At 48.6% G+C, this 12,840-nt stretch overlaps 2 protein-coding genes across 6 annotated transcripts in view; one reads left to right on the top strand and one right to left on the bottom strand.

The window, feature by feature from the left end:
- Sans (SAM_USH1G_HARP domain-containing protein Sans) overlaps nt 1–12,840 on the top strand; it is a 121,485-nt gene that overhangs the window by 45,128 nt on the left and 63,517 nt on the right. The gene's annotated exons all lie outside the window — the stretch shown is intronic.
- LOC142589985 (solute carrier family 35 member E3-like) overlaps nt 1–12,840 on the bottom strand; it is a 45,193-nt gene that overhangs the window by 6,046 nt on the left and 26,307 nt on the right. For 4 of the 5 annotated variants that reach the window (XM_075701766.1, XM_075701765.1, XM_075701767.1 and 1 more), the window contains exons 3-4: nt 2,428–2,825; nt 834–1,218 (exon numbers count right to left, since the gene is read on the bottom strand). In XM_075701766.1, coding sequence (XP_075557881.1) covers nt 834–1,218; nt 2,428–2,716 — 674 coding nt within the window. In that variant the 5' untranslated portion in view covers nt 2,717–2,825. The remainder of the gene's footprint in view (nt 1–833; nt 1,219–2,427; nt 2,826–12,840) is intronic. The other variant, XM_075701768.1, reaches the window with a different exon arrangement.

Raw genomic sequence — 12,840 nt, 5'->3', positions numbered from 1 at the left:
TTCATTCTGTTGTTAAACTAAATAATATTATAAAGTTTATTCCAGACTAAAAACTTTTTAGCTGCCGTCGCAAAATATAAGGTCAAAGAAAAGTGCTCGGGTACGAAGAAAGACGCTTTTGGTCTGGAGTAAACTTTTGTTCGAAGTGAGCCCTTCGTTTGGCTTCTGTTGTCGTTCAGCGCTAGTCATGCATTTATTGTATAATATCGTTCAACTTTCATTCAGTCCTGTAATAGCGTGAGCACGATTTGCCTATGGCGTATTTGGCTCGTTCTGTAAACAGAAGGTATACATACTCTGCGGCAACATATAGACAAGAGGCAGATTGGTGGGCCCGATCGGGGAAGTTTTGCTAGTATTAGTATAAGTAAAAAAAAAAAAACAGAGCTTTAAAGGCGACGTATGAATTCGGCAGCATCTTAAAGACCATATACAATATGCACATGAATAAATAAAGAAATATCTTGCGGTAATTTGAGAAAGGTTTCCGCCACATTGGAGGAAATAGCGCAGTCTATCTGTCTGTCTGTCTGTCTGTCTGTCTGTCTGTCTGTCTGTCTGTCTGTCTGTCTGTCTGTCTGTCTGTGTGTATGTGTCTATGTGCATATATATGCCTGTCTCTGTGTGTCTCATCCTTGTCTGTCTCTGTGTGTCTCTCTCTGTATATATGTATATCTGTCTCTATCTATGTGAATGTCCGTGTCTCTACCTGTCTGTCTCTCTTTCTGTGTGTATGTGTGTATGTGTGTCTGTCTTCGAAGGCCTTTTCATCGAGCATCCGCGTTTGCACGCGTGACCCCCCCCCCCCCCCCGTGCACGCATCGCCCCCGTACCACGTGACCTTGAACGCCGCGGCCGTGCGAAGCGCTGCCAGCGAGGCGGCCAGGTGCACCACGGTGAGCGACAGGTTGGGCAGGCGCGCCCGGTCGTAGCACAGCTTGCACGACACCACCACGGACACGGCGAGCGACAGGTTGAGCGCCGAGACCAGGGGCACGCCCAGCGACTCGCCGCGGCAGGCGCATCGCGACAGCGGCGACAGGCGGCGCCACCACCGCCACCACCACCTGTGACGTCGTTCGGCCCGGCGCCTCGCCGGTAGCGCCGGGTCGGCGCCTGTCGTTCGCGACGAAACGGTCGGCGTCGCGATCAGGAGGCTCGCCGACGCGCTCATAGCCTTCCCGGGCAGAGAGGGCTCCTCGGCCGACAGGCCCATCACTGCGCAGTCGGAGAGGATCACGCGTGACTCATTGGTTCCCCCATCTTAAGTTCTGGACGATTCTGCACGACTCGTTCGTTCTGGATAGGCATTGTGAAACATCGTACCAGCGCACAATTGAACACGGACGAGAAGAGAAGGACAACACGAACGCCGGTCCTTCTCTTCTCGTCCGTGTTCAATTGTGCTCTGGAACGATGTTTCATAATGCCAATCACAACCAACTAGCCCAGCTGTCTATACTCAGCATTCTGTACAGGCTAGTTTCCGCATAGTTTCAAAGCAACCCCGCTTGACTGAGTGGTTCTCGTCTCTACTATGCTAAGTTCAGGATGATTTGTCACGGCTGGTGCATATTCTAGGTTCGATCGTTCCTGTCAAATTAAAGAAAGGAACATACGTACGAACAGCGCTACTGATTCATTATGCATATAGACTCGTTTCTGTAAGGTTAAAGCTGATACTACGCGACGGATTCACTGTATGCCTGCTGCTGCTGATGTTAATTGGAGTTTATTGTCACAAAGGCTGCGATGACCATATATCGTCGAAGCAACTGCTGTTTGTCGGCTCCATGTATACACTGATTACAAATAAACATATTATCGTTGTATTAGTGCAGGATGAAAACGCTGGTGAGCATACCTATTGTGCCACGTGAAAATATGCTTTCCATAAAATTAAACTGCGTGGAAACGAAATGTGTGGGTATAATGTTTAAAACTGACGCAGTGGTGTTGTCGTCAAAGAAACTCATCCACGTAAAGTTCGAGATTATTCGGCACCGCTGGTTCAGTATAGGTCCCTCTCTGCTGAGTTCACCCTTTGGGGACGTTAGACCTGTCGGTCAGTCGGTCGGTCGGTCGGTTGGTCAGTCTATCTATCGGTCAGTCAGTCAGTCTATCTATCTATCGGTCAATCAATCGGTCAATCAATCGGTCAATCAATCGGTCAATCAATCGGTCAATCAATCGGTCAGTCTATCGGTCAATCGGTCGGTCTATCTATCGGTCAATCAATCTTTCAATCGGTCAATCAATCACTCGATCGATCAATCAAGCCCTGACTTGATCGCGCGCACCTATACGTATAATGGAGCTGTCAATCAATCAATCAATCAATCAATTACTCGATCGATCGATCAATTAATCCCTGACTCGATCGCGCGTACCTATACCTATAACGGAGCTCTTGCCATGGCGACGTACCGCATTTGTCGACGCCGTCGCAACGGCGCCGTTCGAAGTCGCCTTGTGGTTCCAGAGCGTCGGCCGCCAGGGCGGCTGCTGACGTCGACTCCGACGTCTGCGACGACGTCGTCTGGTGGGCGCCTTCGGCAGGCGGCCGCCGTGGCCCTTCCCGTTGCCTTCGCGACAGCTCCCGGTGGTGCCGTCGCATCGAGTGCGTCTTGACTTGGTCCCAGTAGAACCGCGGTCGGAAGAGTGCTTGCGCGTCCCGTGGCTCTGGTGCGGACGCTTTGTGTCTGGGCGCGATCATCGCCCCCACTGGCACTCCGTTCTCTTCTTCGTCTTCCTTTACTTACGGCGCGCCCGCGACGCCGTTGTTGTGTTTGTCGTTCTCCTCCGAACTCGGTGGCTCACACTCACTATACGAGCGGTGTTGAAAAAAGAAAAAGAAAAGGCTTCGTCTTTCGTTTTAGAAACAACGACGACCGCGACTTTTAAGGATACACTGAAAATTTCACTGGGTACCCCCGCCTCCCCCCCCCCTACGTAGTATAATGATGATAATTCATAGTAAGGTTTTGTTACAGCGCAACACAAGACATGGACAAAAGAAGGTATAAAACGACGACACGGCGCTTGTCTTTGTCTTGTCCTCGTCTGGTTGTGTGGCGCTGTAACAAAACCTTACTATGAATCCCAACCAACTGGCCCAACTTCCCGTTTTGATGATGATAATGACGACGTCCATGATCATGACTTTGGTGATCGTGGCGTAAATTGGAAGCGTTCCACTCGCGGCCCAGTTATTAACCTCCCCCCCCCCCCCCCCCGGCGAAAAGTGGACGCTCTACAGCCTAGCGTCGTCCTTACTGTATCTGAAGCTTCATGAGCGCGTCATGGCGCAGTTAGCGGGAACGGTGCGGCGTTCGGCGTGCTTTGATGCCGGCGGCCGTATAGACGCTGTGGACCAGAGTGCACCTCGAGCGCTATCTTGCCTGGCCGGTGGCGCATCGATGTTGGTGAATAATGGCCAATGTGGGTGTCGCCGGACTGACGTGTCTCGACTTCTGCCGACCGCCGCCCAATTGCACGCTGGAAACGCCGGACTTTTGCGGAACCGTTGCAATTAGCAGCGATTATGCGTGTTCACCCCGTATCATTGCCTCCTACACTTAAAAAAATACTATAGATTGCATTGAAATGTAGGCCAACGAAGGCAGATAATGTTTGATAAACGAAGCCACAAGAACGTCTGAAGCCACAAGCACGAAGGTAAGACAAATCCATGTACTAACCATCATTTCCATAGTGGCTGAGCGATTGCAGTGCCGAAGTTCACCCTAGTAATTTTTCTGGAGAACGCTATGGCAGTTGTTACTTTAGTTGCTTGCAGTGGCACCTGGTTAACCGAGGGCTATAACTCGGAAGCCGTCGAATATGCACCAGAAAGCCTAAGGTGTGTTGCGCAGTCATGATATATATAGCTTTGCGTCCGTCAGAGAAGTTTGTCCCTGCAGAAAGTTTGTAGATGTGTTAACATAAATTATTTAGAATGTCTATAAAGACCCTGTAGTGGACTTACGGCTTTGCACTTGCGGACGATAGAAAGTCTTTAGCCTCTCCGTGAGCTTATTATAACTTAAGAAGTACCACAACACTGGAGACGCTGACATAGGCAACAGTTCTGGTGGCGCTATCTTCTGACGCAGACGTCCACATAGAGCATAGAGTTTCTCACTATAACACCTAGAGGGAAATCTGGCGCCACCGTCTATGGGAGTTTCTTAAGGTGGCACCGTGCCGTCATGGGAATGACGGTGTATATGTCTGCGAGGCTCGTGTTGGCTGGTGTTGTAAGAGGCTTCATCTAAAACGGGGATATGGCGACACAAATAACGCGTTCTCAAAGTAAAATCTCCACAAAATGTTTCCATTCACGCATATTGCATCTTTACTCACCTACAATGCATGACCAAGCGAAGAAAAGCAAGAAAAGACGACTAACTGTTTCAAAGCGAGCGCGAACCTTGTCGTCTGTCCTCCAACTTTAGCGGCCCGCTGACACTTTTTACGTAACATATAGTCGTACACGCAATAACAAGTTCTCATAGTTAAACAAAACATGTTTTCGCGTAATAATAAAGCTAAAACAGCTTTTCACGTGCTGTTTTTGTAGAAAATGAATCATTGTGACAGACGGAACGGTACTTGCCAAGCGCGTCTTCAAGGTTTGCTGTCTCTCCGAGAACGATGCCAATCCGAAGTCACAATATACCGGCATTCCCATGCATACCACAGCGCAGCAGCGCCAGATTTCCCTCTAGGTAATGTAGTGAGAAACTCTATGACATAGAGCATAGCGAAGTTTAATATCAGGTACTATGTGTTACCTACCTTAACGACGCAAAGGTCTTGGCAACAACACTTGTTAGCCATACAGTGGGCTTTTTATTTTTTGCTTTGTTCCAGATAAATGACGCAGCACGAAAACGTTTAATAACTCGGTGTGGCGGAAGAAACTGTCACAGGATGGCGCTACCTGCGCCGCTACTGCCGTCGACGTCTGCTGTGTTCGGTTATTCCGTAAACTGTAAAACATTTACGGGCATGTTCAAGAACCTCTATTTTCTATAGACGGTCGCATACAGCTCGTTTGGAACTCTGTGAACCGCCGACCAAAAATATAGACTCGTTTGCGAGTTTCGCCTGTGGACAATCTGGGTATTCATTCTTAGTAAAGAGACTATGGAAGATACACAAAAGGTAAGTATAGGTGCAATGAGGCAGATACAAGGTCTACACGAAAACAAAGTTTATCTAAGACGGCAAAGTCCAGTCTACATGAAGTTTATAGACAATTTTTTATACGATGTCTAAGCTCAACTTTATACGAGGATGCGCAGCGCGTTTACAGAACACTCTGAAAAAAGGATGCTGTGTTTTAATAGCCATTCCGAGACAATATATCGAAGGCTTCTCAGCTTCACACCTACGGGCCTATATACTTACTGGCCTTGAACCAGCAACACTCGTACCGCACTAATCTGTGGATTCTCAGTCGCCATTGTTTCGGCGATCCATTTTTCTTCGCGTACGCCCCGAGTGCCGTCTCGTGTAGTGGGCCTGGCGCTGTTGGCACCAGCGGCCACTTCGAAGAAGTGGGCACGCCCTGTATAGACGTGACTCCACTGAGTAATGCGCTAATTCGCGTCTCGGTCTTCACTCATGGTCGAAGTTCAAGTAGTCGTGTTTCTTCTCTCTCTCTCTCTCTCTCTCTCGTTCGACGGTCTTCCTTCAACCCAATCGTTTCGTTTAGTACTTCCAGCTTTCTAAATGAGCCGCTCGACTATATACAGCCACGCTTACGAAATCATGCATGCGGCTTTGGATTGAAGTAGTTCCGAGAAGCTGCAGACTGCCTGCTTGGAATAGCCGCTTCATAGAAGTATAGATCTTACGCAGCACGTAAACGATTTCACTCGCTCTTGATTGCTTGCGCGCAATTTATGTCGTCCGTCGATTGTCCACGCGATCACGTTTCCTGAAAAGCGTTGACCCTCATTCTCGCATCTTCTCGGATGATTACGAGAGACACAAGATCGATGTGGGGCCCGAGAATACCCTCGCACATTCGAAGCCCGACGTACAAATCTTCCGTAACGAGCGAGCGACTTGGCTTGGCTCTTTGGCTCGCACAGTTTATGTCGTCCGCCGATAACCGAAATGCTCACGTGACCTGTATAATGGAGTGACCTGCACGCTCTTCGTTGCTCGGATCTCACCGTTTCGTTTTGTCGTCCCCGGTCGCATTTCGACATGCTCGCGGAGCGATAGGGGGCTCCCGGCAGGTTAATTGCTTTCTTGCCGCTGAACGTGGATTGTCTTCGAATTAGGGAGGGCGCAGCCACTCCCCGCCCTCCCTCCCCTCCTGCATATAATGAACGATAGAGGTTGACACATCATATTCACGTCGCGTCCGACGCCCCCCCCCCCCCCCCCCCCCCCCTCGATGACGTAACTAGGGTATGCGCGAGACGCTCGTCGCTGCTTGGCCTGGCCGGAACAATGGGCACCGCGTAATCCCAGGGTTGCGGCGTGCACCTCTCTGCGTCGACGAAGACGTTCGGCCGTCTTTTTCGTCTGTCTCTATTTTCTTTGTTGCTGTCGTTTATCCACGTTTCCGATCCGCCTATCCCAACTCACTTTCGGTGCGTCCATTTTCACTGGCCGCAGAGCCGTACGCATACGATGAGCATTACAAGCAGACGGCGGAACGTGCATCCAGAGCAGACGGCGGAACATGCAACTCAAGCAGACGGCGCGCATGAAACTCAAGCAGACGTTGCACGTACAACCCGAGCAGACGGCGTTGGAAGCAATGGAAGGAGCAGATGGGTGGTGTCTCTTTCTGATCTGCGCATAACGTGCCGCTCGTACAGCTGAACTTTTTTTTCTTTCTTTGTGCACATGGGAAATAACGCTGGTTGAAAATGAGACTCGACGGCAACATCAGCTTAAACGGTATACTGGCACGTTATAGGTTAAATCGCAATAAAAAAATGTGGCCACTCTCAGCCTGAGAGGACGCCTGATAGACCAGAGGATACGCGAACACGAAAGACGGATGGCGATGCTGCCCTGAAGTTCTCGCAGCAGTCACGTCGTGAAGTAATAGAGTGAAGTAATATCCCAGTCTCATTGTTAATCGGACTGCACTGACATCCTAAATTAACGAAACACTGGACAAAATACCAAAAGATACATTTAAATCCATGACGTCGGACTAATGCCGGGGCCGATGTTTTGGCGGGAAATTCAGAAACCATAAGTTTCGCGTTCATTTTCTCCAGTCACAAACCACATTTTTAAGACAATATGAACAGAAACGGGGCTTTGAAAGAATAGTTTGCCTGTATAAATTGATTTAACGTTCGGTTACTGTTCCTTGAAAGGAAGAGACAGTATAAGCTTCTGTGTAGTTAACGTCCTCAGGAAGTTGCTTATAGGAGCTGCTCTTGAGGCGTAATGATGGACCAGTTCTGTAGTAGCTTGGCCCTTAACGACCTCTGCTGTGATTAGCACGTGAGCATAAAATGACAGTTCATTGTGAACGTGATCGCCACTAGCGGCGTAGTGCATGTACAAAGCGAGTTGTAAGCAGGTGAGAGCGCCTGCTCAGGGGCAACAGACGACGTACACAGAAGAACCGAAGCAGACGGCGCCGGCGGTGCAGCAGACGACAGTGCATTTGTCCGGGAGCGCGGGCTTGGTGGCTTTTGTCTTTGCGAGCCTTCTGCGAACAAAAGCGCGTGAGGAGGAAAGACAGCCGTGACCGCCCTTTCGAAGAATGCTGGGAAGGGCACCTGTCGCTCCTTCAAGAGAAAGAAAAGCGAGAAGTCTGAAACTTGAAAGGGGGAGTGCTCAACTCTGGCTTTTGTTGCGGTTTGCAGTTCCGTACTTTCACGGCTCGAGCGACCGTACGCGGGAACGAGGGACAGTGTTCGTCTGTTCGTCCCCCAATAGACGACGACAACGTCGACGTATGAATGAAGAAGCGTGGTCTGCTACGGTCTTTCACAGGGGGCGTCTCTGTCACGAGGCTTAGCTGCGTCTCTCTTTTTCATTTTGTCATTCACAACGTTTCAGTAAAAAAGAAAAAAAAAATGAGAATAGAACACTATGGTGAAACGTTTTGGATTCCGCGATGCTGCCGGGAGGCGTGGCTTTGTCCTTCTGGAAGAGCGCCCCCCTTTGTGTGCCCGTCGTACTTCTGGTTTCGCACCACTGACCGAGCGAGTGAGCGTCTTCTTCGGGTGGCTTCTTCGCTCCCGAGTGGCTTTTTTTACGACTATGGCTCCGAAAAGAAAGACGCTTATCTTAGTGATCTGTTGACACCGATACGTGGCGCGCAGATCGGTCTTCCGAGTTCTACCGTTAGGTGGCTGTTTATTTTTTTTTCCACGCATTGAAGCACCTTTTCAAAAGTTATCTTTATCTCTTGCCAGGACCTTGGTGCTTATTCAGCGCCTGCTCTAAATGGAGAATACGATGGCAAATGTGGTGACACACGTACTACGGTGACTTCATTTCTCGCTATTGAAATGCTGTAGGCGGAACTCGCTACTTATCATCTTCACACTGTGGGCGTATTAGGTGGTCAGAAATCGGGTCACCACGCCTAGGTGTGTGCTTAGGTAAGGCAGTGCTTGCCCATCTTACTATGATCGTCATGAGAACAACATAAAAAAGTGAAAACATGAAGGACGTACTGCAGGCCGCATCCCGTTCTGGAACTTCGAAAATTCGCCTTGAGTTTACTGTACCTTACCCGTAAATCAGCTCCGCTTCGCTTCATCTAATGTTTATGAAATGGTCTAGGAATTCGTACTAGTTCTCTGTCGTAGAAGTGATGCAGAAGGAGAGAAGACCATGACAGATTCTGCAACCAACGCTCACGGAACTTGGTTTAAATTTTTCCATTTTAAGTATCCTTTCTCTAGGAGCCTCCTCTCTTGGCAACTACCATGGGGATGTCTGCTTAGACGTGGAGGTATTCATAGTTGTTTCAAGACGTTTTTCTTAAGTTCTTCAAACATTATTTTTATCCGTTTCCACATGACCAGTTTTTGTACTACCAACATCTTAATACTATCCAAATCTTGGCCCATCCCCCGCAGTGGGTACGCGCCATCGAAGAAGGCTATCCAATGAAATCCAAGAAAAGGTGACTGGCTGCAGAAAACAGACGACAGCGCTGTGTTGCCGTCTGCTCGCAGCACTACGCCAGTCGTCTGGAACGCGCGTTGCGGGAAAGCACGCGCAATCGTCGAACGCGTATCGTTATCCTGCGGAACAACGTCGGCGTCGCTTGCGCAGGCATGCAGGGGTCGCTCGTGCTTTGAAGAAACGTACGTCAGTCACTCAACCGTGACGCAGGTTGTCTGTAGGCAGCTTACAATACTCACTGAAAAAAAAAAAAAGGATGTCTATGTTCTTTCTGCCCAGCGTTTATTGTAACTTAACTTTTGCGATGCGTACAGTGCGATTATGTGTTAAAGGGCACGCTGTAATAATGCGACTCTCACGTTGCTGGCGCACTAGCCGCAAGTACCGATTGAAGCATTGTCTATGCATTCCGCACAGGTGTGTAGATGATGTTCGTAGTGCACTTCATTAGTCATTGCCATAATTTTTTTTTTACATATACATTTTAAGCACATTACAGCGAGTGTATTTAAGACCCCTATATGTATACAGTACGTCACATCTACCTTCATCGCTACATTGCCAACTCATTCACACATAGCGTGGCGCTTGACACTTACGCCACAAAAAATTTAAAAAAGAAATAAAAATAGAAGCCAGATCCATCATCATCAGATGTGAAGAATGGTGCACAAGCGCCACCAACCACTAGCCATTTGCTGCAAATCCATGCGATTCTAGTTATCTAGGCAGAGGCTCTTACACACTTACGCGTTCCCTTTAACAGTGAAGCAATAAAACGACAGACACCGACCAAACGAAGTTCTAGAGAAGTGAGGGCACCCTCCCCCCGTCGTACACGTGCTGCTTTCGTCACGTGCTGAAGCATACATAAGCTTCCGTGAACTTTCCTTCAGTCCATTGTGAACGGGGCTTCCGTAGCGAAGCCGAAACGTCTTAAAGATTTATTCCTCTTCAGTATTTCTTTTGACCGGTGTCTGTCGTTTTATTGTTTCGTGTTTCATCCCGACCAGACGGGCTTCCGTCGAACCCTCGACTTCATCCCTTGAACAGTGGACGGCCGGCACTGCTCATACCGTCCTGGCTCTCCATCCTTCCATAATTTTAAACCCTGTAATGATCCGAACGCAGTTCCATGTCGAGAAAAATTAAAACAGCTCGTTCACCTTCATTTCTGCCCACTTGCACAAAAAAAAAAGAAAACGATGAAGTGTTATTTGTGTTAAACTCTAATTAGCGCAGTAATTAGTTTGTCATTGGTATGCCGAGCTATATCTTCAGCTGAAAAATACTCCAGCGCATCAAAAACGATATTATAAGTTTAGCGTTGTTCAATGGAAGTGTTCAGGTATGAAAACAGCGCAATATACGTATATAATGCATATAATGTAGTGACGCTTATAAAATGCTTTTTCCCGGCATTCCGATGGTGAGAAAAAGGGAAAAAATTGCCCTGTGACGTGCTTTGGGGGCACGTGAAAGATCCCCTCCAGGTGGTCAAAATTAATCCGGATGTCTCCCACATTGGGCGTCGCCTCAGAATCACTTCGTGGTTTTGGCCCGGGAATCAAACCACGCAATTGGGGATAAATAACGCCGTTTAACGGCACATAAGTTCGCGCGTCCTCTGTCTTACAGCGCCACATCTACGACAGAAAAAAAAAAAAAAGTGATCAGAAGCAGCACCACGCGTATATACAGCACAGATGGATCGCCGTCGAAGTGTGACGACGCTGGAATCGGCACGAACTCGCCTCATCTCTCTATGTATATATGTAGCTCACTGGAGCAACGTTACACCTATGTAGACTGCATCCTGTTGCGGAGAGGGGGCGGTTAGATAGATGCACACACACACACGCGCAGAATGGATGTGCGAGGCGGACGCATCTTTTGGCGGACCGTGGCGATGCTTCGGCGAAGCGAAACTTCTAATTCGCGCGAGCTTTTCTTTTTCTTTTTTTGAATATATGTACATACCGCGCGGTCTGTCGAAGAACGCGTGGTTCCGCTCGCAGAAGCAGCAGCGGCGGCAGCGGACACTGCAACCCCCTCCCTTCCCCCTCTCTCCCCCTCCCAGCCCGTCTCCGCAACGAATGTGCGTGTCTGCGCGACGCGGCCCAGAGCGCGAACGTCCACTTCCTTTTGGCGCCGGAAGCGGGCAAACGCTCCGTGAGCCGCGCACGCCTCCTCCCCCTCCTCCCTTAACCCCCTTCCCCACCAAAGACCAAACCTTCGGCACGCGAGCTCGCTTGCTTCGACACATGGTGGAGGAGGAACTGACCGTTCGTAGATTTGCACGCAACGCTAAAACGCGAACGGACTGGCAGAAGCGGAAAGAAAGAAAGAAGGAAAGAAAGAAAGAAAGAAAGAAAGAAAGATAAATGAAAGAGTAACGATGGTTGTCCTCGGCCCGTATTTTCTCGAGCGCGTCCGGGATGCCTACATTCGCGCGTTCGCGCTCGCATGTAGTAGTAGCGGTGGTAGGGTGATGGCAGAAGCCTGGAAATGAGAGAATCGAAAAAAGCAATAAAAAAAGAAACAGAAAAACAAGAGAGGGACGTCTCGGGATGCTTTTTTGGAGCCCTTACTGTGCGCACTTTCCTGTCGAACTTCTGCAGCCTTTCTTGTTCCTTGTTCCCAAAACAACCTGAGCACGGCACGGATTTGTGTGTCTTGTGCATTCACGTGCTTACCTAATTCTATGTATATACGCTCGTTTATGCGTTCCTTTTGAACGGTCTCCTCCTGTTTGTGATCACTTCGCTCGAGTAACGTTGAGGGACAGGGGGTGGGAATTATAGAGCAGTCGGAGGCAGCCGATATTCCAGTCGATGTTAGAGAAATCCAATTAGCCGAGGTCAACAAAAATTTCTATATTCAAATACATGTAAAATGCAGAATCGCTTCCGTGAGGCAACCGCTGCGCCGATTAGAATTAAATGTGTCCCATTTGATGGCATGGCATGGCAAGAACTTTATTTTAGTCCAGAGAAACTAGAGTCCGAGGGCACAAGACCCCAGGCTAAGTAGGTGGCTCCGCCCACGTAGGCACCGGTAGGCCAAAGGCTACCGCATTTGATAGGGGCAAGATATTCAGTGGCGATGTAGCGGTAAAGGCGAGAAAAAAAAGCGTTAGCATTACGTCCCGGACTCATTGAGGTCCCGGACTCGTGATTTAAACCGCGTTCACGGCGTTGCAAAGCATTGTTTAGGAATTAGGAATTCATTCGGCACACGTCCTGGCTCTTCGAGGAGCGAACTGCAAACAGCTCGGTAGTCCGGAGCAGGCGATCGTCACTTTATATATATATATATATATATATATATATATATATATATATATATGGTGTCCCAGCTAACGTTAGAAGCTGTTCAACGTAAAAAAAGAACAGAAAAAAAGATTAAAAAAAGAACACGTAGCAAGATACGATTTTAAGACCTACGGTGCTGAGTCATCATCCTCTCACGACCGAACACAGCACGTCTTGTAATAACCATAGCAAATTCGCAATTCTTTTTTTTTTTTCTTGACAAACCAGGTAAGTAACGGTGCTAAATGTTATACCGAACGATAAGGATCACAAAATGCGATGTTTGTGCCAAACTTGAGCAATAGCAGAGCATGCGGTTAGCGTTAAATGTACGTTTTTCTTTCTACCATTGTAACCTCCATTTACTGCCTCCACGACTCTAAGCTATGGCTTA

This window comes from Dermacentor variabilis, chromosome 8 (genome assembly GCF_050947875.1).
Source record: "Dermacentor variabilis isolate Ectoservices chromosome 8, ASM5094787v1, whole genome shotgun sequence".
Lineage (NCBI taxonomy): Eukaryota > Metazoa > Arthropoda > Arachnida > Ixodida > Ixodidae > Dermacentor > Dermacentor variabilis.
This window is presented reverse-complemented; position numbering and strand designations above follow the sequence as displayed.